At 50.7% G+C, this 26,179-nt stretch overlaps 9 protein-coding genes and 1 non-coding gene across 10 annotated transcripts; 3 read left to right on the plus strand and 7 right to left on the minus strand.

Moving 5' to 3' along the window:
* Positions 1 to 546: 546 nt before the first annotated feature.
* On the minus strand, positions 547 to 1,840 carry BO88DRAFT_469156 (uncharacterized protein; the record flags this gene model as incomplete). The annotated part of the gene is made up of 3 exons (XM_025711605.1): positions 547 to 1,490; positions 1,544 to 1,580; positions 1,631 to 1,840. 3 exons carry the CDS (start codon positions 1,838 to 1,840, stop codon positions 547 to 549), a joined length of 1,191 nt encoding a protein of 396 aa, XP_025560466.1.
* A 1,736-nt stretch (positions 1,841 to 3,576) lies between these two features.
* On the plus strand, positions 3,577 to 6,477 carry BO88DRAFT_469159 (putative endoglucanase; the record flags this gene model as incomplete). The annotated part of the gene is made up of 7 exons (XM_025711606.1): positions 3,577 to 3,738; positions 3,787 to 3,931; positions 3,975 to 4,173; positions 4,220 to 4,460; positions 4,510 to 4,563; positions 4,611 to 6,413; positions 6,464 to 6,477. Exons 1-7 carry the CDS (start codon positions 3,639 to 3,641, stop codon positions 6,475 to 6,477), a joined length of 2,556 nt encoding a protein of 851 aa, XP_025560467.1. The 5' UTR covers positions 3,577 to 3,638.
* Positions 6,478 to 6,604: 127 nt separating this feature from the next.
* Positions 6,605 to 7,969, minus strand: BO88DRAFT_406697 (lactate 2-monooxygenase). The gene has a single exon (XM_025707218.1). The coding sequence runs from the start codon at positions 7,906 to 7,908 to the stop codon at positions 6,706 to 6,708; it is 1,203 nt and encodes a 400-aa protein (XP_025560468.1). The 5' UTR covers positions 7,909 to 7,969; the 3' UTR covers positions 6,605 to 6,705.
* Positions 7,970 to 11,676: 3,707 nt separating this feature from the next.
* On the plus strand, positions 11,677 to 13,885 carry BO88DRAFT_469162 (MFS transporter; the record flags this gene model as incomplete). The annotated part of the gene is made up of 5 exons (XM_025711607.1): positions 11,677 to 12,101; positions 12,166 to 12,776; positions 12,832 to 13,078; positions 13,137 to 13,260; positions 13,327 to 13,885. The coding sequence occupies 5 exons, from the start codon at positions 11,677 to 11,679 to the stop codon at positions 13,549 to 13,551; spliced, it is 1,632 nt and encodes a 543-aa protein (XP_025560469.1). The 3' UTR covers positions 13,552 to 13,885.
* A 150-nt stretch (positions 13,886 to 14,035) lies between these two features.
* Positions 14,036 to 14,107, plus strand: BO88DRAFT_t211. Its single transcript has one exon. It is a non-coding gene; the product is annotated as a tRNA-Ala (tRNA).
* A 630-nt stretch (positions 14,108 to 14,737) lies between these two features.
* On the minus strand, positions 14,738 to 16,962 carry BO88DRAFT_392980 (beta-hexosaminidase; the record flags this gene model as incomplete). The annotated part of the gene is made up of 3 exons (XM_025705086.1): positions 14,738 to 16,339; positions 16,387 to 16,859; positions 16,908 to 16,962. The coding sequence occupies 3 exons, from the start codon at positions 16,960 to 16,962 to the stop codon at positions 14,738 to 14,740; spliced, it is 2,130 nt and encodes a 709-aa protein (XP_025560470.1).
* Positions 16,963 to 17,786: 824 nt separating this feature from the next.
* BO88DRAFT_456081 (uncharacterized protein) lies at positions 17,787 to 18,302 on the minus strand (the record flags this gene model as incomplete). Its single annotated transcript, XM_025710908.1, has 1 exon — positions 17,787 to 18,302. The coding sequence occupies one exon, from the start codon at positions 18,300 to 18,302 to the stop codon at positions 17,787 to 17,789; it is 516 nt and encodes a 171-aa protein (XP_025560471.1).
* Positions 18,303 to 18,617: 315 nt separating this feature from the next.
* On the minus strand, positions 18,618 to 19,133 carry BO88DRAFT_469168 (uncharacterized protein; the record flags this gene model as incomplete). Its single annotated transcript, XM_025711608.1, has 1 exon — positions 18,618 to 19,133. One exon carries the CDS (start codon positions 19,131 to 19,133, stop codon positions 18,618 to 18,620), a length of 516 nt encoding a protein of 171 aa, XP_025560472.1.
* Positions 19,134 to 20,183: 1,050 nt separating this feature from the next.
* BO88DRAFT_113630 (amino acid transporter) lies at positions 20,184 to 22,626 on the minus strand. Its single transcript, XM_025701288.1, has 5 exons — positions 22,213 to 22,626; positions 22,111 to 22,157; positions 22,007 to 22,060; positions 20,907 to 21,954; positions 20,184 to 20,845 (listed from the first exon to the last, which is right to left on the minus strand). Exons 1-5 carry the CDS (start codon positions 22,504 to 22,506, stop codon positions 20,669 to 20,671), a joined length of 1,620 nt encoding a protein of 539 aa, XP_025560473.1. The 5' UTR covers positions 22,507 to 22,626; the 3' UTR covers positions 20,184 to 20,668.
* Positions 22,627 to 24,046: 1,420 nt separating this feature from the next.
* Positions 24,047 to 25,745, minus strand: BO88DRAFT_406699 (magnesium transporter CorA family protein). The gene is made up of 2 exons (XM_025707219.1): positions 24,966 to 25,745; positions 24,047 to 24,909 (listed from the first exon to the last, which is right to left on the minus strand). The coding sequence occupies exons 1-2, from the start codon at positions 25,469 to 25,471 to the stop codon at positions 24,324 to 24,326; spliced, it is 1,092 nt and encodes a 363-aa protein (XP_025560474.1). The 5' UTR covers positions 25,472 to 25,745; the 3' UTR covers positions 24,047 to 24,323.
* Between the last annotated feature and the right edge of the window lie 434 nt (positions 25,746 to 26,179).

A 26,179-nucleotide genomic window follows, 5' to 3' on the forward strand; every position in this document is an offset into this window, starting at 1 on the left:
CATCATTTCTTATAAAGAATGTCTGACGGCTACCAGCTGCCAAGATCGTCTAGCAGCTGTCTTTCGAAAGATGCGTCAAACATTCCTGGCTTATAAGTTCAGTCTCGCAGCTGTCGGTTCGGCAAGTTGTTTACTACTTAGCAATCCTTCTGCTATACGCAGAATATGCATCTGGGTTCTGAAGTATTCACATTCGCCAAGTGTCATGAAGATGCTTTTGTTGTACATCATCTGCAAATGTATTCCACCAAAGACGCTGTTGTCTCTTGCTGGTGAAGAGGGAGCATAACATGAAGATTGAAGACTCAACTTCGTTTTCGCTATCAGCAATTAAATAATATCCTATCTACTTTTCCCGCGCAAACTGCGCAGCTAGTATCTACTCTTCTTAACTCACAGAGTTGACCATAAATTCTATACTGAGAGACATCCATGTGAGTATTGATATAATGACCCCCAGAAACTCTGATCCGAACTAAGAACCAACAATTAACATATTCGTAGAACCAAGTAATTATATCTAGTGCCAGCACTATAGTACAAAAGTTATACCTCCCCCTCCGACACCTCCCTATACACCTTCAACTCAACCACACTACCAGCCTGCCTATCCAAAAGATCCCTCTGCGTATCATTCGACCCCCTCTCACCCCCTTCATTCTTTACCCCCCTTGCTTCCCCATCAACAGTATTGGCTCTTATCCTAGTACTAACGTGAACCCCCACACCCCCCTCCTTCACCCACTTCCAACTCCAACTCCGACTCCTCCCAACACTCCAACTCCACGACCCCACCCCACTCCCACTTCCACTTCCCCCCTTCCTGCCCCCACCACACCCCACACTCCTCACAAAAATATTAACCCCGGGCAAACACGAACACCCCACGGCAACATCCACCTCCAACATAGCAAGCACCCAACAATACCAAACCTCCCAACTTGCATCATAGCTCACATAAAACATCCTGTACAAAAACCATACCCTAACCCCCGCCACAACAGCAGCCAAATACCCCAACCCAAACACCACCCCATTGAGCAACACCTTCTGCCTCAATCGCATCTGCAACCCCCAACACAACACAGCGGGTAGCGTCGTGGCTACGATATCCTGCACGAGACTTATAAACGTCGCTGCGATGAGATGAGCAGGTTCATTGTAGCACGTGTATTTGTGCGTGGCGGCATACTCGGGATCGACTTCCATCCAGTAGGCCGAGAAGGGACGACAGGCGACCCAGATTACAATGAAGAAGGCGAGCGTGTAGGCTGCTACGCTGGCGATGCTGATGTAGATGATGTTGAGGAAGCGAGGGGAGATGGTTGTGCGGTGGCCCATGCGCCGGTAGAACAGAAGGACTGAGATCTTGGTGAAGCACGAGGAGAGGATATAGAAGAGCTCTTGTGCGACGGCGAGTTTGCGCGATTGGAGAAGTTGGGGGAGTGTGTTGTCCCAGACGTGGTGGTTTTCGCCGTAGATGTAGGCTCCTGGGTGGTTGGTTAGTACGGGTGAGTTGATAAAGAGGTGGCTTGGGTAGTACCGAGGGGGAAGCTGATGTTGAGCCCTATGGCTGGGATCTGGGGATTGTTAGAAGGTATTGTGTTGTGATAGGAAGAGGTTGCCTAACTAGTGCAAGTGCGATGAATATGTCGTCGAGTTTACCCTGTCGCTGAATTACGCAGCGAGCCCAGAGTCGAAGTATGACTGCTGTGACGGCGATGGATCCGAAGAAAACTGGGAGCACAATGGACGCTGCCCCATGAGTTTCCGGGTTGATGGTGTTGCGTGCAGGCCATGATTCCATGACCGAAAGCGGTGGATGCAGGCCCCCTGGCATGGTGAAGGAATGAATAGAGCTGACAGGATGATGACCTGCAGTCGAACTTCGTGCAGCAAACCAGGAACCGCATCCTTTTACATACCTGCCACAGCAAGCATACTCTAAGCTTCAGTGTCTGTAGATTTAGCTCAACGCGCAGAAATATGAGATCCACAAAGCAGGGCTCCCTATTATGGATACAAGCAGGAAATGACACGAAAAGATTCTCCGAATCAATATAACTATGACACCAATGACTAGATGGAGCCAATAAGGCCCCGAAGCTCAAAAATGGGACAGCCCGTTGTGGGGCGGCAACCCTAAATTGGCCGTCGATCTGGGGCGTTTCATGGTGAAACGCCCACACAAAGAAGAGCTGGTGGTCCTGGCACCTGTCAACTGGATTAGCCTGCAGCTGGATGTCACAGTGGCGTGAGGGCAGTGGACGTATCAATATTTCATCCCGGCTTGTGATCTCCAGTCCCGGATTGATTGCACGGGCCGATTGTGACGTTGATGGATCAACAGGCACCTTCGGGATTCACTCTTTATCTTGCTTCTTACGGTGACCCGTCCGTTGGCATTATTCGCCGGATACGGTTCCAGGGCGTTGATCAAATCCCGATGTCCACAGTAACTTTAATGGCTTTACCGTCCCTGCTTCGAGCTTGGACCGCACTTTAGTTTCGGCCGAACGGACGGCTAGGCCCCCGGTAGCATGATCTCAGTCTGACATTTGACTGGCAGCTAACAAGTTTATTTTGCTCATCGCCTATAATATGGTCCAACCCATCGATGGGGAGACGGCTCATAATTTTGAGCGGACTTATATTGGCTTCCCACCGCTTCCCCCAGTAGGAGTGCTATAGGGTCAATCTCCGAACAGTAGCCTCGATCGAGTCCACTCCGACCGGGCGGCAAAAGCGTCAAGCCAAATTTTTATCTGGAAGTGTGGATCTACTCAGCATGCTATGGCAGGTCTTGCAGTTATAGCTCCGGATATCCCAACTTGGTAGGCCAGGTACCAGGCGAGTCATGGCTGCCAAGCCCTCTTGCACAGAGACATGGTTTAGTTGAGTACTTCTTTGGGCAAGAAGAAACCCACCTGCACATTTTGTGCGGTTTCAACTGGAAAATGTCGCTCGGTGGTAAAAGCTAATATGGCTGCGCTAGCCCTGCAGGTGTCAGGAGAAAAACCCGACCGTGTCTGTCCGGGACTGGGTGTCATCAGAATGGCATGCATTATTCCCCATCTGCAGCTCGTTGTTCCGCCAATCAGAGCTCATTCTGTTTGCGGCATCACCCTATGTATGTCAAACAGTTCACAGCTTCTGTGAAGAGTATTGTATCATGGTTCTATGAGTATTGGTCGAACGCACGCGGATATTACCCACATCTAAGCTCCTCTGTCAATATGTTGATGACTGTTATTTCGGAGGCCGCTCCGTGATCAATCAATCACGCAGCAGCATCTGACCCCATCTCCTCATAATTAATCTATTCGGCTATTCGGTCCTTTCTCCGGATATATGTCCTCGTCCCTGCATCTGCACAATCAGATCATCCCTAACGTAGCAGGTCAAGATTCGTCCGTCTGACCACACAATGCCTTGGTCCGTTCCAGGTCAGGTATAGCATGTCCGTTCGAGCCACTAACGCAGGGCCAACTGCATGTCACGCATGTGCGAACATCGTTGATGGTAGAATTGTGCCTGAAGAACAGCTCCGACATTTGAACCTGCTGGGTATATAAGCTTCAGACTCTCCCACATTGATTGACAATCTATCAGTAGCACCAAGACAATCACCAATCACAATGTGGCGTACAATCACAGCCCTGGCGGCAGGCTACCTGGTGGACTCGGTCCAGGCAGCCGCTTCTCAGGGATATACCTGGAAGAATGTAGTCACAGGAGGTATGATTTATTTTTCGGCATAGGGAATGAACAAGCTAATGTAATCAGGTGGCGGAGGCTTCACGCCGGGCATCGTCTTCAACCCTTCAGCCAAAGGTGTCGCGTATGCTCGCACCGACATCGGCGGTGCATACCGGTTGAACTCGGATGATACATGGACTCCCTTGATGGACTGGGCCAACAACTCCAACTGGTACGTAAGCCCCTTTTACGGTATGCTCGTGCTCACTGTTCAGGCACGACTGGGGCATTGATGCGATTGCGACCGACCCCGTTGATACCGACCGAGTGTATGTTGCAGTAGGCATGTACACCAACGACTGGGATCCCAATGACGGCTCGATCCTGCGGTCAACCGACCAGGGCGATACCTGGGAGGAGACAAAGCTTCCCTTCAAAGTTGGAGGGAACATGCCCGGCCGGGGCGTTGGCGAAGTATGTCCAATGTCTGTTTCTTGCTAGCATACACTGACCACTGCAGCGACTGGCCGTGGACCCGAATGACAACAGTATCTTGTATTTCGGAGCCCGCAGTGGCAATGGCTTGTGGAAGAGCACGGACTATGGCGCGACCTGGTCGAATGTCACTGCCTTTAAGTGGACTGGCACTTATTTCCAAGACTCCAGCTCCACCTACACGTCTGATCCGGTAGGAATTGCCTGGGTCACCTTCGACTCGACCTCAGGGTCCAGTGGCTCTCCGACTCCGCGCATCTTTGTCGGTACGTTATAGACATCAGATCTTTCAGGACGGCGCGTTGACAATAACAGGCGTGGTGGACACTGGAGAATCCGTCTTTGTATCCGAAGATGCTGGTGAAACTTGTAAGCTCCTCTAGTCATTTCCCGCAAGATCCATCTAACAAATTCAGGGGCTTGGGTATCTGGAGAGCCTTTGTATGGCTTCCTTCCCCACAAAGGCGTTCTGTCACCATCCGAGCACACTCTCTATATCTCCTACTCCAACGGTGCTGGCCCTTACGATGGCACCAATGGTACTGTGCACAAATACAACATCACCAGCGGCACCTGGACCGATATCAGCCCGACCTCCATGGCAGACACCTACTACGGCTATGGTGGACTGGCAGTCGACCTCCAAGTTCCCGGCACTGTCATGGTCGCAGCCCTTAACTGCTGGTGGCCCGATGAGTTGATCTGGCGTAGTACAGATTCAGGAGCAACTTGGTCACCTATCTGGGCTTGGAATGGCTATCCCAGCATCAATTACTACTACTCATATGACATCTCCAACGCCCCGTGGCTACAAGATGACACCTCAACGGACGAGTTCCCAGTCCGCGTCGGTTGGATGGTCGAAGCCCTCGCCATTGACCCCTTCGACTCTGACCACTGGCTTTACGGTACGGGCGCGACCATCTACGGTGGCCACGACCTACAAAACTGGGACAGCTCACATAACGTAACCATTGAGTCCCTCGCCGTAGGCATCGAAGAGATGGCTGTCCTCGGTCTCATCACTCCCCCGGGCGGACCTGCCCTCCTGTCTGCGGTCGGCGACGACGGCGGCTTTTACCACACTTCTCTTACCACCGCCCCTTCACAATACTACCACACCCCAACCTACGGGTCAACCAACGGTATCGACTATGCCGGCAACAAGCCCGCCAACATCGTCCGTTCTGGATCCAGTGACTCCGATCCTACCCTCGCTTTATCTTCCAGTTTTGGTGAGTCCTGGTATGCCGACTACGCCGCCTCTTCCTCAACTGCGGCCGGCCAAGTCGCCCTTTCCGCAGACGCCGACACCATCCTGCTGATGAACAGCGACGGCGCCTATCGCTCCAAGAGCTCAGCTACTCTCAGCGCAGTCTCTTCTCTCCCGTCTGGAGCTGTCATCGCCTCTGACAAGGCTAACAACACCTACTTCTACGGAGCGTCCGGCTCCTCTTTCTACCTTTCATCCGACACCGCCACGACCTTTACCGTCACCACCACCCTTGGCAGCAGCACAACCGCCAACGCTATCCGCGCGCATCCCTCCGTGGCTGGTGACGTCTGGGTCAGTACTGACACAGGCCTCTTCCACTCAACCAACTATGGCAATTCCTTCACTCAGATCGGAAGTGGATGCACGGAGGGATGGAGCTTCGGTTTTGGCAAGCCCTCTTCCGACAGTGATTACCCCGTGCTATTCGGCTTCTTCACCGTCGATGGCGTTACGGGTCTCTTCAAAACAGAAGATCAAGGTGTCAATTGGCAGTTTATCTCCGACGCCGAGCACGGATTCGGGGCTGCATCGGCGAATGTCGTTAATGGTGATTTGCAGAACTATGGAAGGGTATTTGTCGGAACGAATGGACGGGGCATATTCTATGGTGATCCGAGTGGAAGTCTGCCGAGTGCGACTGCTACTGCATCGAGTGCTTCGTCGACGGCGGTGAAGACTTCGACCTCAACTTCGACTTCTAAGGTAGGTACGAGCACAACTATTTCGAGCACAAAGAGTACGGCTACAACTATCACTACGAGCAGTATTAAGTCAACGACCTTGACGACGACTACAAAGCCGAGTAGTTCGACTACTTCGACGACATCGACTGCTACTGGGACGGCGTCAGCGTATGGGCAGTGCGGTGGCAGCGGGTATACGGGAGCAACGCAGTGTCCGAGTGGGTGGACGTGCACGTATGAGAATGATTTCTATTCGCAGTGTAAGTACTAAATTCCTTGGTATTGGATGCATCGAGACTGACTATTGCAGGTCTGGAGGGTTGAGTGGTTGTCATAAGGGTAGGGAAGGTTGATAATCAGTGATATCGAAAATATATTTTGACATCGATACTGAGCCAATTCGCACTCTGAGTCATGCAACTGCTCTGCTTTGTGAGTATCTAATTAGGAATGCTTATCGAGGGCCTATTAAGCGTTAATCTACTGCAATGCGCTGATAAGAGGATATTTCCATCCCTTCCACACCATATATATAACCCCCTTAACATACATCTACTCCCTCACCAAACACTCCCTATTCAATTCCTCCTTCTTCACACTCCTAATACCCCCCAAATGCAACGACAATTGCAACTCACCCAGCAAACTCCTCAACACATGCCTTACCCCCTCCTCCCCAGCAATTGCCAACCCATAAACATACGGCCTACCCACCAGCACCATCTTCGCCCCCAACGCCAGCGCCTTCATCACATCCGCACCACACCTCACCCCGGAATCAAACAACACCTCAATCTGCTCCCCCACGGCATCCACAATCCCCGGCAACACCGTCAACGACCCAACCCCGCCATCCATCTGCCTACCGCCATGATTCGAAACAACAATGCCCTGCATTCCACACTCCACCGCCCTCCTCGCATCCCCCACACTCTGCACCCCCTTCAACACAATTGGGCCCTCCCAATGCTCCTTCAAAAAGGCCAAATCCTCCCACGAATGCGACACCCCGGGGAACACAATTTTCGTCCACTCCGCCGCAGCAGTGCCCTTATCCTCCTCCACCTCCTTCCCATATCTATCCTTGAAATGCCTCCTAAAAACCGGATCACTAAATCCCATCTCTACCCCGATACTATCCGCCCTCAAGAACGGATTATACCCATTATCCATATCCGTCGGCCTCCACCCCAAGATATACGTATCCAATGTGACAACCAACACATCATATCCGTTCTTCTTCGCCCGCTCTAACAAGCTAACCGTTATGTCATTATGTTCATTCCCGGGCCAATACAGCTGGAACCACCGCTTCCCATCCGCACCGTTCGCTTCCGCTACATCCTCCGTAGAGGTCGCCGTCGCTGTGCTCAGCGTATAGGGCACATCCAGCTCCGCCGCGGCGCGCGCAACAGCGCGTTCACCCTCCGGGTGGAAGATAGTTTGTACCCCTACGGGGGCGATGGCGATAGGCGAGGAGTAGGTCTTGCCGAAGAGGGTGGTCGATAGATCGGGGAACTTGGCCGAGGGGACCAGTCGGGAAGGTATCACGGACCAGTTCTGGAATGCGGACCGGTTCTTGCGGTCGGTTTCGCCCGTCCCTGCCGACCCGTGCACGTAGCTGAAGCTGTTGGCGGAGAGGCGCGCTCGTGCGAGGTTCTCCCATTCGCTGGGGATGAAGGTTATAGCGGGCTTTTGGTCGCGGAGGCCGTGCGCGTACACTTCGGATTGGTAAGCGTAGGGTGAAGGTGACATTTTGCGTTGTGTTTTGTGTTCTGGGGTTTGTGTGCGTCAGAGTGTAGGTGGGAGTAGGAATTGTAGGGGGTTTGATGAATGGAAAAGAGTCATGGGAGTGTGTTTGGGAGATATATGCGTCAAGGGCTGCTGCATTTCAGGTTTTTGACCACGAGGATTGATATCAGCGATGACGACATGGATGGAGCGGGTGGGGCGGATCCTCAGGCACCGACGCTGTGCAGCGGTTCATGCACTGAGTTCAGGGACATATATCCTGGTAGAATAAAAGCACTATACTGAGCGACGCGATGGAAGATAGGAGTTCTATACTTGTGATATAGTAGTCGCGTATGGGCTCGGGTGAGTCCTTGGCTTAGGGTCCCGCGGTGGTGTTTCCTAAGAGGCGTCTTACCCGTCTGCCACGCTTGTCTCGACAACCACCTTTTCTCAGCTATATTAGGTAAATTATCTAACAACCCATTGGTCATTCCATGTAGTTGTTATGTTGCCCTGAGTAGATAGGTTCTCGTTTAATGTACAAGGTACTATTGGACCCTTAACACTCAGAGTCGCTTCGCTATACAGCCTGACGGACGGTTAGATTTGCGCATCGGGTATGGGTAAAATAAGGGTTCGTTACCACTAAAGACATGTGAAAATTACCCTTTGCTAAGACCAATATTACCAGCACGGTATAGGATGCCGTTGCTCTTCTGCTCGAGCACACTGATATCTTTCTCCATGGTGCGATATCCACCATCGTCGAACGGACAATTCCTGAGGACATATGTCAATGCAGTGCTTGTGGAGCGGTCAATGCTGTCAGCGACACAACCACTATCATCCCACGAAAGGATCACACTGGTGCCAAACAGACCCTCTTAACTCCATCTACGAGATAGCCAAATGGCCAGCAAGATAGGCCGGGTGGTCCGTGGCACAGTGGGGCGATGTGGATCATCCGTGACTTGGCTCAAAGTTTTGATGCTCTAGAACGCCACTGGTGATCCACCCGTTAAGACTTTGTCTAGGCCTTCAAGGTCCCATTTATTGCCATCTCCCATCCTTCAGCCTTCTAGACTCTGGTAAACAAAGCCCTCACCGCCACCTCAACTTTATCTTTGCTACTTGCTGTATCTCTCAGCTCCTACTAGCTGGAGATATCCACATCGCCGCTGCCGTTCAGATGCCTTCCGCCCGTGTCCGGTCCGCTGCCCCGTTAGGGTCTGGTGCCTTGACGAGAGCGTGGTGGAGATGGTGCCAGAGGCAAACAATTGAGCAGTGGGTTCTCGATAGTCGACTGCCAGTTGTTAATCCCTATGTTTACCTTAGTGTCTTGGATAACAGCTATGGACTGACCAGACCTGGTCTATGGAGAACTTACCTTACTGTAAATTGCGGGTCCTTGTACGGTCGCTTGGGCATGCTTGAGTTAATAGCGCGCTAGAAGCGGCCCTTTCTGCCATAGAATCCTTGTGAGAAAACAGTCACCTACGTCAAAGACAAAAGTATCAGGGACACTCAGGTATATCGGACAATATCACCCCCAGACAGTAAAAGCAGAAGGCGTAGCTTCCCGCCAAACATCCGGGGCCTGACAGTTCTGCCTAAACGCATACTCCATGATGAAGAATGATCACCAAACATGCATGCAATGAATGGACATAAAAGACATTGATCATCAATCAGACTGTCAGCCCAAGGGAGGAGGGGGGGTGGGTGACGATTGAAATTAGCGTTTCAGCCATCACACTTATAACCAGATCTAGCATAAGCATCACTTTGAAGCATGACCTCACAGTAGAGTACGTCACTACCATCCAATTTCGCTTCACTTGCTATAGTATAAAAACTGTCAGCCTGGAGAACCAGCCCTTTCAGTCGCGGTTTGGTGGGGCTTGTGATACACCACATTGAATTATTGGCAAGTCGACCTGGGAAGTTGGAGGCGCCCCTGGCATTGGAATCCGGGTTGTCTGTCGTCATCTCATTCAAGGGGAATCTGAGACATGGGGATTGTTGGTCAAAACAGGGTTATCTAGGTACCGTTTTCTTGGCCAATTGTTTCGTGGGCAAGTTTGCCGAGGATGGATTCCTGGCGATAACAGAACGATATGGATGGAATTTGACACGCTAGCTGATTTTCATTGCAGTACTTTGGTTGGTTGGTGAGGGAAATCTCTAGCTTCACTATCACCGCTACTATTGATATACTACGCTGACAGATTTTTTTTTAGTTCTTTCTTTTTATTCTCTCTGACCCGCCATCCATTCAACGTGGGCCAGTCAATGCGAGATTTACAACCACGCTGTCGAGCTGCATGGATTATATACTTCAATATCAATAGCCCCATAGCATTACAGTATCAGTAATCAAGTAGTGGGGACTGCGATAATCCGTAGGGGAGTGTTGGTTGTAATGCTTCATTAATATAGTATACAGTTGTGGATTTTACGGACATGTCGCTCCCTCTTGGCTAAAACGGTTGTTGCTTGAACTGCATACTATGGGGATCTGCCACCTCTCATTCTGATCTCTCCCCCCTCTCAACCCCTCCAAAGTACTGACAAAAAAGCCACCCTTGCGGGAATCAATGGGTGATCATGGTGATCATGACGAATCCTCTGCATACTTACCTACCCCTGAGTACGCAATGTGCGGAGATTAACATGGCGGACATCAAAAAGCGGTCGCGCACAAGGGTCCTGATTTTACCGGATGCGGTCAGGGCGGTTAGGGTAATCATTCAGGGCCCGGTGGATTTGTTGTCTCGGCCCGATAGTTTCGGCATTGAAGCTTCTCACTATTTGTCGATCGACCCAACGGGAGCGACGGCTTGGGTCTCGGGATGGAAGGCTAAGAAGATAAAGAAAAAGCAAGCAAGCAAGCAAGCAAGCGAGCAGTGGAAAAAAAGGGACCGGATTAGCTTCCCGCCGCACACGGGTTTATCCCGACGGTGATCAGTGGCTAGATAGAGATAGGGGTCCTACAGTAGGGATTCCAGACACTCTCAAACCAAAAGAGCACGCAATCAGGTTTCGCTGACTGGTTGAATCATAATCCATTCCAAATTTTTAGAGCTGTTGTATTTTTTTTCCTTTCTAGGCTTAATCGATTTCGCCGATCGACGAACAGCTGGTCACACAAGCTTTCCAAGCAATACTATCCATTCATGGTCCCTTCACAGACCACATGTCAAGCGGCGATCGTGGAGCAGAAAGCATTGGATATCCACCCCGTAAATCCACTATCGATAGCATCGTTGTAACGATCCACTCTGTGGCGAGCATGTGAACGGTTACTCGACTCTGCTGGAGTCGTAATTCCCGTCTGGAAAAGGGAAGAGGAGAAGGATGGGGGTGGTAGTGTTATTCAGCAGGGAGGCGAATGAGAAATCACAGACCTGATCCACCAGAGACAATGTGGTCGCACTTTGCACTGCAGGGTGAGACTGGAGGAGACAGATAAGCCAGTAGACTATTAATAAACTAGCGATAATGCGATAAACGCAATGGCAGGGTCAACTGAACTATGCTGGACGCGCAATCGATGAAGAAATGCTGCAACACCAGAAATTAGGGCACGGAGCGCGACCGAAAAAGAAGTGTGGACGGAGAGAAAGTCTATCGATGCCACACCATCACTGCCTTCCCCCAGCTGAGAGAACCCACTTTTTCCTCAGATTCTTTACAGACTTTTTTTCCTTGCGCCCCGCTAATCTACTATTTAAAAAATGACCCGGCTGTCCCTGTCTCGTCGTTCCTCAATTCAGAATCTCTATCAAAATGGCTATCCTCGATCTTTTGCGAGGCCGTCGCGCGCAGGAGCAGCAGCAGCCGCAGCAGTTTGACGGCGATACTCCCTCCAAATTTCCCCAATTCACTATCTTTTCTCGTCCGGGCTCAACGTTAGGTGATGACAGTAGCACGCCTTCATCGGGTATTGCCACCCCAATCGAAGAGAAGGAGCTCACGAAGCTGGGCCCATGTCCCGAAATTGGTCGTCTGGCCTCGTGGAAAGGCGCCCTCATTCTGCTCGTCACCTCCGGCTCCCAATTCCTCGACAATGTCTTCATGACCAGTGCCAATGTCGCTTTGTCATCTATTCAAGAGAACTTTGACGTGTCGGACACCAATCTCCAATGGATGATCTCCGCATACACCCTTACGTTTGGTGGGTTCTTGCTCCTTCCGGGTGTTCTTTCCGACCGGTATGTACCATATCCCCTTGAGACAATATCCTTCACCAAGCTAACTAGAGACTTCCTCATCCAGGTATGGTCGCAAGTTGATCCTCTGTCTGGGTCTAAGCTGGCTCTCCCTCTGGACCCTGGCCATTGGCTTCGGCCAATCATTCATCCAACTCACAGTCTTCCGAGGTCTGCAGGGCATGGGAGCTGCGCTCACTGTGCCTTCAGCGATCGGAATCATCAGCTCCTACTTCAGTGGGCTTGATCGGACCCGCGCACTGTCCATCTACGCTTCCTCTGGAACTGTGGGGTTCTGCGTGGGTCTTATTTTTGGTGGCTTCCTTACTTCCTCTCTGGGATGGCGATACATCTTCTACTTCATTGTCATCATCACTGGTTCGCTAGGCATCCTGGGTGCTATTGTCCTTCCCAAGGACAACCTTGCTGGCAAGGAAAAGCCCAAGATGGACTATGTCGGCGCCATGCTCTCCACTGCGGGTCTGATTCTTCTCCAATTCGTGCTGTCCAGTGGTGGCTCCTATGGCTGGGGCACACCCTTCATCATTGTCCTGCTGGTGCTGGCCGTTGCCCTGCTGGTGGCTTTTACTCTCTGGGAGAAGTTCATTTCTTACCCACTGATGCCTCTGGGCTTGTGGAAGCTCCCTAACTTTGCTGGTCTATGGATCGCAGGATTCAGTAAGTCTCCCCTCCCCTAATTTTCCTACATACAGAGACTAACCTACCCCTCCAGCCTGCTACGGCAGCTACCAAAACGTCATCTACTACATCGTCCTAATGGCGCAAGAAGTAGACAAGCTGTCCGCTGGGGACACCGCACTCCGCTTCCTTCCCATGGGAGTGATCGGGTTCATCGCCTCCATGGGCACCGGCAAGGCTCTCGAATACGTTAATGGGAAATACACCCTGCTGGCGGGGTTGATCCTCACTGTTCTCGCCCCAGTCCCGAGCGCTATCACATCCAGCCCGGAAACCAGTTTGTACGTGACCCACTCTATCCCCTGAATGAATGAATGCATACTAATGATTTACATCCAGCTGGGTCAATGTCCTCCCCACCTCCTTGATAAGCATCACTGCCGTCTCCCTCATCTTCGTCACCACCAGCACTGCCATTCTCACTACTGTCCCTGTGCATGTGAAGAGTCTATGTGGTGGAATGGTAAGCTCCATCCCCTATTCACTTTCTTAAATCACATTGGAAACCCCAAACTAATGAACTAAATAGCTCAACACTGCCTTCCAAATCGGCTCCGGCGTCGCCCTCGCCATCTCCGCGGCCGTCGCTGAAGAAGTAGACATCAAAAAGGGACATGATCTGGCGCATCAATACCGCACGGGATTGTGGTGCTCTGCCGGTCTAGCGGGTCTAGGCCTGATTATTGCATTCTTTACAGTGAGCAGGAGGGGAATTGGGCCGGGTGATAGGGATGATACCGTTTGCGCGATATAAATAGACTTTTTCTTCTTCTTTCTCTTCGTTTCTTTGGACTTCCCCGTCTATCCTCTGACTCCATTATCTGTTTTGCTTTTTGATGATTCCTTACTGATTTTGATTTTGAGATATGTTGTGTTTGGTGTTGGTGAGAGGGTATTTCTTGATTTGCTTGTTTCTTTCTTTTCTTTTTCTCCCTAGATGGGATGGGATACAACGGGTTATAGATGGGAAACAGCGGGACGGAAAAGTGGGCTATACATTATCATTGGTTTTTGGGGATTGGATCTTCATCTTTCCTTCTTGCTAGATGATATGACATGTTATGACTGCTATGATATATAGATAGATAGATGGGGCGAATATACATACATACATTTATTGATTATTGTGAACATCACTTTGTTTACTTTTGTTCATGATACAAGTGAATGAAAGAAGAAAGAAGAAAGTCAATGAGTATCTCCTGATCCATTAGATCAATCAGGAAAGTATCTCAACTGGGGTTGTAGCTCAGTGGTAGAGCGCTCGCTTTGCATGCGAGAGGTCAAGGGTTCGATCCCCTTCAGCTCCATTTTTTGTTTTTATTTTCTCCCGCTCCCCCCTCTCCTCTCAAACTATCTATGCTACCCACCCATCAAAAGTAGGTCGACTGGCACATTGGATTTTGCTTTTTGTGACTCAATGCGACATATTTCAATTAGTGATATGAACACAAATAGAGAAGAATAAAGTTTCACCAGAACAAAATCCTGCTTCTGGATCCCTTCGCTTAAAACTAGTACGGAGTAGATTGCAATGAGAAAAACTTTAATCTGGGCGGGTCCGGCAGACGGGAGGGAGGGGAACCATTACCCACCTCTATTCTACCCAGTATCCAGTGATAGTAATTTTCAGGGACTCGTGGGTGACTTGGACCATGAATGGGCGGTTTGGAAATTTTGGTTTTGTTTATTAGGGGGGTTGAAGTGGCGAATTTTGTGAAGGTCGAATTGGGTGAGGTTTTTGTGGTTGGTTTCTAGGTCTAGTTCGGTTGTAGTCGTTTTCCATACTGTAGTAATATATATTTCTGCTAAACTTTGACTTAGTCACCAAAATTCTCTGTGATGCGCTCATATATTCATCGAAGAACATACTAATACTACTGTAGCATTGACTACTAACCAAAGGTGATCGGTATAACCAGTAGCACTAAGTAGCATCTTCACCTCGCACTCCCCCACAACTTAACCTCCCCCATCATCCCTACAAATCCCTCCCCGATCCTCTGCACCGGTGCCTCGATCGCAATGGGCGCCCACACCGAGTACTCCCCATTTACTCCTAGTCTCGCTAGAAATTCCATCTTCTCACCCCCATCAACGGATAAAAATGTTTTGTTTCCCTTTCCTATCAAGCTCACATCCGACCATTTTCCGACCGGGAGACTGTAGTTCAGTGTGTACGGATTCCCGCCGCTCACGAGGGTGATATTACTTATGGACCCGTTGCCGTTGAGGAGGGTAGAGTCTCTCCCTGAAAATAGAGGTGATGGGTGAGTTGTGGAAGGATATACCGAGAAAGAGAGGGTATAGTCTCTTCCTTTGCTTTGGATAGGGGTGGTGAGGGTGCATGATTCCGTGAATCTTATGGTTGAGTTAGATGTATTGATGGGACAGCTGTGATTGAATGTGGCGTGGTAGTTGTTCCCAGATAAATCCGGGACAGTTGTCCCAGTGGTATTGGCGAAGTTGTAATGCAGAATCAGATCCGTCTTGCTTGGAACGTGGCGGTCGAGGTTCTGGCCTGGGATCACAGCGTGGAGTGTGTCGAACACATCATCGTATTCATCTTCCAAAATATCACCGCCCCATTGCTTGTCTGCTAGTGCGGGGAGAACGTCACGCCAGGAGTAATACGCCTCGAGATAGGTCGTTGCGTTGGGCCCGTAGTCGTTCCAGAGGGCGGCGATGTGGCCGAGTACGTAGGGGTTATCTCTTGGAGGGTTATCGGTTGCGTTAGTGGTAGAGAAGATGTTGGGCGCGTAGGGGCCGTTGTTTGATGGATCGCCGTGGAAGACACGCGTCTTGTTGAGGTACTGGGGATAGCTTCCGGACCATTTCCCGACTATGTAGAAGGCGTCGTCGGAGTTGAGGACCGAGTAGTTGTTCTTGATGTAGTCGAAGTACGGGTTGTCTTCGTAGAATTCCCAGTGCTGGATGGTGACGGCTTTGGAGACGTTGGCACCCTGCGATGGGGTGAAAGTGCCCCAGATGCGGGTGTTTTTGTCGGATTGCTCGGCAATGTAGGTGTGCATGTCGTTGACGAAGTTGGTATAGTCGGAGACGTAGGAAGAGGAGTATTCGTCCGCGCCGAGGTGGACGGTTTTGCTGTGGAACCAAGGAAGGAAGATCTTCCAGATTGTTTTCATGGTCGGGATGGTGTCTGGATGGCTGATGTTGAGCATGCTGAGGTCTGTCAGGCCGAGTTCTGGTCGCCATTGCACGATGGCGAGGGCGTGGCCGGGCGCTTCGATTTCAGGGATGATGGTGACACCACGGCGGACGCATTGGCGTTGGATATGGTCGAATTGGCTGCGTGTGTAGGACTCGTTGGCTCGTTTGTTGAGTCCGGATAAAGCGGGGTCGTCGGACCAGGGCCGGAATGCTGCATAGAGATCCAAAGATTCCTGGGTGGAGTAGAGGTCGACGTTGTTGTATAGATTGTCGCTGAGGTGGAGGTGAAACACGTTCTGCTTAAAGAAGGACAGATACGAGCACATTTCGATCAAGAAGTCGGGTGGGTAGTAGTGACGTCCAGCATCAAGCTTATTGGTTAGACTTATGGTTGTGTACAGGTGTTGTGAGGGCTTACCATGACGCCTCGCGTTCCCCATCCTGGAGCATCGATTGCAGAGCCTTGAGGGAGGTTGTGTTTACTAACCACAGCAGCCTGGATTAGCGAGCGTGTTCCCCACCAAACGCCTAAGGGGCTTGCCCCAGAGATGGTAATTCCATGATTGTCGATGAGCAAGGCATATGCCTCCGCTATGAAGCGTCCCGCAACATCGCGGAAGTCCGTGCTATTGGAGAGGGTCAGGAAAATTGCATGGTCGCTAGAGGTACTACTGGTGATAAGTGGGAGGTCGATCCCAAGAGAAGAACGAAGGTCCTCTTGAAAGGTCGCAGCGAATTCTTTCAATGTCGGTGGAATCAATGTTTGGCCTTGAGTATCCACAGTACTGGCATGGCGAGCATCCACGACAATCTTGGTGAGTTGTGACAGTGCATAGGTGCCATTATTATCAGCAAAGGGAATAGTGGGGACCGTCACCAGACGGGCGAACCCTGTAATTGTAAGAGACTACATGAGCTCTAATATGTCAAGGTGCATACCGCAGATGGTGAAGTCGAGAATAAGACCGACGGTACCAAGTGCCCTCCACCGCATGGTGATGCCTGAATTATTCTTGGAGACTTAGAATGGGCGTGCGTACGAATTAATAGTAACCCTGGCAGTCCCGCATGTAACCTGCAAACACTAGAGAAGTCCTGCAGCACGATAGCAAGGTTGCAGCTCGGCTAGCAGGGTTATATTGACCGTTTCATGCGACCTGGAAACGGTACCTAGAAGAGATCCTTGATTGGTTATGATTGCCAAGTTGAGGGCTAAGTTCGGAACCCCGCACGGAGTTGATATGCGCTTCACTCTGATAACCTATGAGGGGTCGGCTTATCATCGGATTGCCCCGACAGTTGGATGCAGATCATGTACTAGAGCATACTAGTAGTGTCACCTTCCCCTCTTCATGTAACGTACCAATGTGCAGAAGATACTGATAGATCGGAGATTCTTCAGTGGGAGGATGTAACATATAGGCCATGGAAGGTGTGTGTTGAAGGAACCGATAAGCTAAAGCAGCACTGGATATGATGTAGTTGCTGATCAGGGTATACGTCAAACTACAAAGCGCATGATTCGATATTGCGAGTAGCCTTATCTACGTAGATGTACTGATATGTACTGATACGTGATGAAAATAAGATGTAGAGCATAGGAGACCCACATTCAGATTAATCATTACATCGGGAACAGCTAAAAAGTCCACAGTTTATATAGTATGACACTATAATCCCAGAACACAGGAATGTGCATATCAGTTCAGCAGCAAGCTTCATATAGTAGTATCAATATGGTAAATGCAACCACCACACACCCACTTCCCATCCCAGATACAGACAGTCTATCCATCGGATCTACACTGAATCTATATCCTAGCCGAACAGAGTGTTAAAATCTTCCTTTTCAACCTCCACCTCGGAGCAGTCCGCATCCCCATCACTTTCCTGCACCTTAACCTTTGCTGGAGGTGACAAACCATGTTTCGGACTCTTCGTAACCGGACTCTTCGCTGCATGATGCTGATGGTGATTCTGCCCACTTTCCTTCTTCACTACCTTCTTCTCTCCCTGTGACGCCTCTTCCTCCTCAACTCTGAGAGCCTCCATGGTAGCCTCTCCCTGTGACGCCTCTTTCTCCTCAACATCGAGAGTCTCCAACGTAGCATTAACTTGTTCCAGTCCTCGGGCCAGTCGATCACGCAGTCCCTTGAGATTGGTTACCAGCAGTTCCAGAACATTGGAAATATCGTCCATGTGATCCAACAATAAATTAGTCTGGGAAGATAAGAACCAGTCAACGTCTTGAGACAGACTTGTCCTTATTCTCTTCAAGTCTCTATCAAGGCAGTTCAGATCCTCGGGGTTGAATGATCTTGATGGGGAAGACATGGTGGTGAGGTTGCTGCTAATGCTGGGGGATGAGTATTGGACACGATACGTGGTGAGTGATGAGTGGTGAGTAAGTGACCAAGTTACACAATATGCACTCTACAACAGAAGAATTAAAAGGAAATAACAATCATATTTATGTTCCTCAAAGACATTCACCTAATATCATCTTAAATCCATAAATACCCCTATCCCTGGAACATTCCAATCCCCCCCATTTACCAATATCACCTTAAACCACCAACCCCCAAACCCGGAACTTCCCACCAACCTCCAAACCCAACAAAGACCACTGCAACACTACCTACCCACATCCTACTCATCATCCCCCTCCCCTCCATCCAACCCACAAGAAAGTAAACTCTCCGCCTCACTCTCCCCACCACTCTCCACCAAACTCTCGGGATACTCCACCCGACAACAAGCGCACGCGCACGCACACCCAGATCTACACTCGCACTCACTCCCATCCAGACTCGGATCAATTTCCACCTCCGTCTCGGAATTGCTCTCCTCCTCACTTTCTGTCTCGGACTCGGTACTTCCCTCGTGGTGTTCCTTCTTTCCGTTTTCCTTCTTCTGGATTCCGTTTCGTTTGTCCGGAATGTAGACTGGCTCCAGTTCCTTTCCATACCCATATGCAAACCCCATCCCTGAACATTCGGCATCTGCCTCGACAGCGTCATCGATCACTTGATCCCATATGTCTCTGCACTTGTCCTTCAGGGTGCGGGAACAACCCTGCTCGGTCATCTTTGACATGTAGATTTTGCGCACTTGGCCGAGTGAGGAGGCCGAGATGGAGGGTTTGTGGGGGTGTTTGTTGGTCATGGTGAAGGTGGTAGTGGTTTTGGTTGCGGGGACAGAGAGCGGGATGGGGCGAGATGGAGATAGTAGGGTCGGAGGGAGGGGTGGTGTTGGTATGCAGTACTCCCCCCTTTTTTTGCTTTTTTTTTTTTGGGCTTAGTTCAATGTGCTTGAAGTAGATAGAAGGAGAAAAGACACTCTAGAAAGGATCAGAGATGGTAAGAGGGCAAACGTGGCACCCGTGGAGTACGAAAGACTGACGGAGAGAGGAGGAAGGGACACGGAACGTCAAAAGGGCGTCAGTTTGAGTTTCTCTGGATTGGGATTGTGTTGCTACCTAGCAGGGGGAGTGAGATACCTGTGATAGTTGCTCGGCGATAGTGAATGGGCTAATATTAGTCGTTATAGCGGGTCACTTTACAAGAGAAGTGTGCACGCTCGGGGGAAAAGGAAGATTGAGCTGCGTGAACGGATGCATAGTATTCAAATCTGACATCCTGACCGCATCCAATAAACGGAACGCACCACCTCCTCAAAGAATTAACTGGCTCTAGCATACATCTGTAAGCGATGGGCTGGAATCGTGCCATATCCCATCGCTGTAGGACAAAGTATAAGGAAATGGGAACCTCCGACGTCTCGCTGTCTCGATCGATGGACGGCTGTTGGCGTGGGCTCGGGTTCAATAGCGCATAGGGCTGTACCGTTTCGGGATTGTCGAAGGCAAATATTATCCAAATCGGATGATATCTCGTCCTATATCGATGTTCCTGTAAAAGGAAATGGAATAGCCGGTCATATTCTCTGGCGTTAGGGCAGGGCACGTGCGGCAGTATCCGCGGGGGTCTTGGCGATCGATTTGTCGGAAATTGACGAAAGGCATTGGGAGGTCTGCGATTGCCGCGTTGGGTCGTATCATACCATCATGCCACACTCAAGGCTTCAAGGGGCCACAACAAACAAACAAACAAGCGTTCTCAACAGCAAGCACCTGGTGAAATCAATACTTGCAAGAATTGCAAGAACTTTTGGAACAGTATATACAGAACAACAAGCAAATAAATAATCTCCTACACAAGGCAGAACCTCATGTGAAGAGAAACCTTCCTACATATGGGCCACTAAACAATTCTCTGGTTGCTGGGGCATCGATCCGATCGGTCCATTGTCGCAAGGGAAGTTCGGCACATGCACGGGCTTCGGATTGTCGCTACAGGGCTTCGTTCAACGGAGGTCGCTAAGGGATGGTATCCAAATGGGGGATTAGTAGTCACGTGGCGCGGGGGAAATCCAATACTCGCAGGGATGGCCGGTTGTCGCAAGGGATCCAATGGGTGAGTGAAGGGCTTCGTATGGGGATGTTATGTCGCTGGGTATATAACAGGCGTTGGGTATAGATTGCTGCGGGGCTCGCTTGGGTCGGCATACGGGCTGTCGCTCAAGGGATCGTTTCGTACACGGGCTTGTTGCAGGGGTTCGCTCGGGTATAATGTCGCGGGGGTAGATATAATAATGCGGGTGTGTCGAAGAGCGCCTCGGGCAAACATAATGGCCGTCCATCAGTTCTCTCGTCCGTCCTTATCCGATTTGGTGTCGCCGGGTAGGTTGCGTTCGGAGGCTGAATCTGCTACTACTGCTTCGGTGATAGGGCCATGGTAGAAGCGCTTGCCGCTGATGAACCAGTAAACCAGCGCAAACAGCAAGACAAACACCAGGAACACACAGGCATAGTTCATCTGAGGTAGGGTGATTTGGTCAGCCCAAAGAGAGCACGGGTATGCAATCATTTCCACTTACGTTGTCAGGGGTCACGGGACGGTCCGTGGGAAGAACGAAAATAATGCTGACAAAGAGCGTCCAGAGGCAGGCCCAGACATTTACGAACTTGCTGAAGATGCCCATGTGCCAAGGTCCGGGTCTGAATTGGCCAAACAGCAGTTTGCACAGAACGGGGATGCAATAGCTCCAGTCAAGAGCGATGGAGCAGAGGGTGAAGACGGCATCAACTGCCGTGTAGGAGCCCAGAGCGATAAGATTGATCGCAATGCAGAAGAACACAGAGATCCAGACCGCATAGAGGGGAGTGCCAGTCATGGGAGATACCTTGACCCAGACGTTGGAAAAGGGAAGCATGCGGTCACGAGAAAAGGCAAAGACAGTTCGGCCAAGCGACTGCATGGCTGTGAAGGTGACAAACTTGATAATGAGCAGAGCAGAAACGGTGAAGAAGATGGCACCACCCTTGCCAAGGCTGTTATAGAAGATCTGTGCGACTGGCTGTTCCATCTTGGAGTTAAGGATAGCGTTCGGGTCACCCATGCAGAAGCACAGAACGATGTTGAACAGGAAGCCAGCCAGATAAGTGAACAGCATAGCCATTGAAATCGCCCAAGGCGCCTTGATCTCAGGGTTGCTGATCTCCTCGGTAATATGAGCCGTGGCATCATAGTCCGTCATGGTCCAGCTGACAGACAGGAAGCCAAACAGCCAGCTGAAACCGATGGGCTGCCAACCAGTGGTCGATTCGACATGGGTGAAAACATACGAGGCATCGTGTTTGTCGTCGGTCATGACCAGAAGAGCAATAGCACAAGCCACGAGGATGCAGACGTGGAAGATGACATAGAATTTGGTCATCTTTTCCATCCAGTATGTAGACAGAGAGTTAACCAGACCGGTGATGAAAGTCAAACCAGCCATCACACCAACGGTAGTTGTGGTTTTGATCTCGTAGTTGTCCATCCCCTTGCACATCGAGACAATGGCCAGGAGCATTTGCGCACCACCATACTCGGACGAGGCCACACCACAGATCTGTCCAAGAAAGTTTAACCAACCGGTCACCCTAAACAGTATCAACATGCATCCTCTGAAGCAAACCATCAGTGTTTCCATACCAACTGATCGATGGAACCCAATCATGTGGAGCAAGTCTTGAGATCGTAAAATATCTGTCGCTTAGGGTTAGCAACGGTCGTCCCGAGTGAATGGTGACACTTACAGGCCTCCAGAGGTCGGGTAGGCAGATACAAGCTCAGCAACCGAAAGCTGCAGTATCTTCCATCAGCCTCCGCACAACGCATTGTCATATTGGACTACCTACCGCGATACACATGCACCCGGCTCCCGAAACAAACCAACACCATACCACCGCGCTGCTTCCTCCCGCCTCGAGAGGATAGGACATGGTGGTCATGATGGTTGCAAACAGACCACTGATACTGACTGCGAACGAGAAAGTGGAGAGATACCCGAACTCTCGCTTGAAGACGGGCTTGTAACCAAACTCGGCGGCGAGTTGGGTGTCGGCCTGATTCGTACCGGCGAGGCGGACTTTCTCGAGTTCAGCGCCGTCAGTCTCCATGGCTGGATTCGCAGCTGCTTTGATGTCTGCCATAATTGCTTGTCGGTTATGCAGCGTGGTTGAGGCAGAATAGACAGGACAGGCCGAGTTAGGAAGCGTTAATTGACAGAAAACAAAGAAAACGAAAAAAAAAGTTTTAAGAGAAATCGAAAAGATTTTAAAGGTGCATGCAAGGCGTCAGCAACATCAAATTCGGCCTAAGATATATCCGGTTTAGTCCCATATCGGCAAGACCAAGTTGCGCGTCGGTGGGACGAGTTATAACGAAGCTCAATGGTCAAGCGACGCAGCGACCTGGTAAGCTTCGCCGGCGGGTCGTATAGAAGGCCGCTACGGCGTACTGGCGTTCCGGAGTTGCCCCTCTATCTCCCTATTCCACGGAGACGAGGCACAGGAACATGGGCAAGTGGACTCGAGTGGATCACCATGACATCCCGTCTGCGATTCCTGGCTATTTCGCGGGACAGCTTTCCTACACCAAGGTTAGCGGGTGCACCGGTCCTCGAATCCATCGCCTCCCCAATGGCCAGCCGTCCCCCGCCGGCGTTCATTTCCCAGAGGCTCTCCTCGTCTATCGCTGCCCCTGATTGGTGTTATCCGTTAGCCACGACGCCACGTGGAACCCCCGGTACCGCTGATGTCATTGCACGGGCCTGGGGTCCTCTGTTGACTCGGCTAACATGCCTAGTGTGGCGGTGATAGAAACTATTGGAAAGGCAGAGTAATTTGCATGTGCGAGGTGAATGAGTCGTATGAATGGTGGTTGCGAGTTTACGTGATTCTCTCAGGTAACCTGGCTGAGAATAGGGGAGAGACGGAGGCAGCTTAGTGCAGCGAAGTCATTAATCGGGCCGAATGTCTTGGTGGGACACTGTTGGATTACCTAACTGGCTTATCTTGCAGCTGGTAAATGCCATTGGCGGACTGTCCGATAGGAGTGCGTCTTGGCTGCAGTGATGGAAAGGCTTGTCTTACTGGCTAGATAAGGTGTCGGGGCCGTATCTTTCCGATGCTGACAATGACTGACAGACACAGTAGGGATGAGCATTCTTTGCAGCAGCTCTCCCATGTCACGTGCAAAGGTACCGCAACGGGCAAGTTTTTCCAGGATTCCTGGCCAGCCAGCCGTGTGTATAGTCCGGCCATGTTATACCCTTAGACTATCCCAACAACAGACTGGTCGATATTGTCTAAGGTTTCATTGACATAGTTTCTGGAAACTATCACTCTATTGGGAAGGATTAGCTATGGTCCATGATCGAACAGTAGTGCTTATCTGTAATTGCGCGGTCCGCGACCGTGTCTTCGACCCTCAGTTTATCAAGCCCCGACACTAGTCTGCAGGCCCATTGGTTGATAACAGCAATGAGCAGATACTCGTATGATCAGCGACCCGGCTGGATCGGTTTGCCTGCCCGTGTTCCGTCTGCAGCGCCTCATATTTTGCGATGTTCTCCACATGGGACGGTCCGTCGTCCCTGGCCAGGAGCGGGGACGGGGAAGCTTGCTGTATGGGACCTTGGTCGGAGATCTCGTAGATAACAAATATCGATTGAGAGATATGGTTATTAGTCAGAGATAGCATGAGAGGTGATTAGACAATCACAAATGTCTTGACAGACGATAGATTGGTAACGGTGAGTTGACGGGAAGATTAAGGATAGAGAAATGAGGTGAGGTGACGGCGTGACTTCTACAAACCCTCAAAACTCTGCACGGTCCTCAAGCTCATTACTATACGCTGAGAGATCTTGTCCGACAGGAAGATTTGCGAATATCATCGCCCAAGTTATGCTATCATGGATGATTTGCGACCCATATGAGAATATTGCCAGGACCCTAAATCGTGTCTAGAGCAACCGCAGCCTCTTCGCAAGCAAGCAGCAAACCACGACAAATGCACACATGCACCCTACGATACCAAAGAACCATCCAAGATTCTCCACATTCTGTCCAGGGACCTCCACATTCATACCAAATAACCCAGTGACCATATGCAAGGGAACAAAGATTGTCGCCAGGATGGTCACCTTACTCAAGACCGCATTGACATCGTAACTCAACCGGATATTGTTCACGCTGAGCTGCGCCAGGAAATTCGATTGCGACCGTCCCACAATCTCATCGAAATGTGACAGACTGGTCAATGTGGTCACCAGATGGTCTTGCACGTCGCCCAGGTACACCAAAAGATCGCCATCCGGGAACATTGGATTTCTGTCCTTCGCCTGACAACGCTTGACAAAGCCATTTAAGACGTCGTATTTACCGGTCAAGCAGCGGATGAGCTGAGTGATACTCTTGCGGAGGCTGTCGAGTTGAGGAATGAGCGCCTTGACGTCGTCGACGCGGGCGATGAACACTTGATCTTCGATCGCATCGGCTTCGCGTTCTGCTGCGCGCATGTACGGTTCGAAATCGTCGATGATCTCGTCACTGTTGTTTGGTTTGTCAGTAGTCGGGAGGATTAGAACAAGAGAAAGCGGTCGTACATAAGAGCGTAGCAGATCCAATCACTCGATACGAGATGCGTGTCCTGTGTCCGACGGATTCGGTCCCGGACTCGGGCGATGTGGTGACAGCCACTGGGAGAAAAGGTCACTGTGGCATTCTTGAATACCAGAATGTAGAACCCTGAGGAGCCGGGGATAGACGATGATGGCTTGAGGCTTCGAGAACTCTTGAGGTCGTCTGTTGGAAGCAAGGTTTGGAAGGAGATCAAATAGTAGTTCCGAAATGCTTCAATCTTCTCGCGAGGTTCCCTAGTCGCAATGTCCTCTGCCGTCAGAGGGTGGATGGACAATGCCTGGCAGACAGTGCTGACCTCTTCCTCGGTGGCGTCGCAAATGTCAACCCACCATGTGTCCCGCTCCAAACCTTTGGTGTCAGCAGACAAGGTAGACTGCTCGATGAGCAGGCCCCCCCAGGTGGACGAGGTGACGACCTGCTGGGTTCGACAGGAAAAGTGGGAAAACCGGTGGAGTCCCTTCGCGTCCATTCTGTGAGTCCGGACTGAGAAGCCACCTCAGGGAGGGGAAAAGAGCGACAAAAAGCAGGTTTGATACACAACGGTTGTAGCCACAAGAGAAACACAAAAGCCAGAAACGGGCAGAAAAGGCGTACACTCAGCCCATTCTATGATGTAGACGCTTGTTGACTGATCGAACAAGCAAAACGTCAAAGATCGACACGGTTCTCATCCGTGAGCGCCTGGCCCGGAACAGGTAGAAAGAGAGTGATTTATTTTGCAAGAGCAAGCAGGAAGAAACAGGACATCCACGTTGCGCAAAGCCAGGGGTCAACTGATATTTCACAGAATCCAGCAGCAGCCTTGTAGGGCTGAGGGAGCGGGCCCCTTTCCCCTCCCGAGGAGCCAATAGTGGATCCCCCACGCAAGTTTTCCGGCTGCCCTGCCCAGTCACCCTTCGCATCTGGCGCGACTTGACCCAGCAAGCCTTCCTGGTTGGCCAGCCCTCGAGGACCCCGTGGACAGCTTACGGATAGTCGGAAGGCAGGATTTGGTAGGATCATCGGGTTCAGGCAGCATTTTTCACCATGGGCCTTCCTAAATGGGATTAGACAATTCTATCTAAAGATCCAGTGTCTTTGGCGCGGTGCAACGTTTACCCCCGCTGTTGTGGCTCGGACGAGACCCGTTGGGGATGACGATAGCAGGCTGCCACCTTGGCAATGGCGCAAGCAAATG

The sequence above is a fragment of the Aspergillus vadensis genome (genome assembly GCF_003184925.1).
Source record: "Aspergillus vadensis CBS 113365 unplaced genomic scaffold BO88scaffold_20, whole genome shotgun sequence".
In the NCBI taxonomy this organism is placed as follows: Eukaryota; Fungi; Ascomycota; class Eurotiomycetes; order Eurotiales; family Aspergillaceae; genus Aspergillus; species Aspergillus vadensis.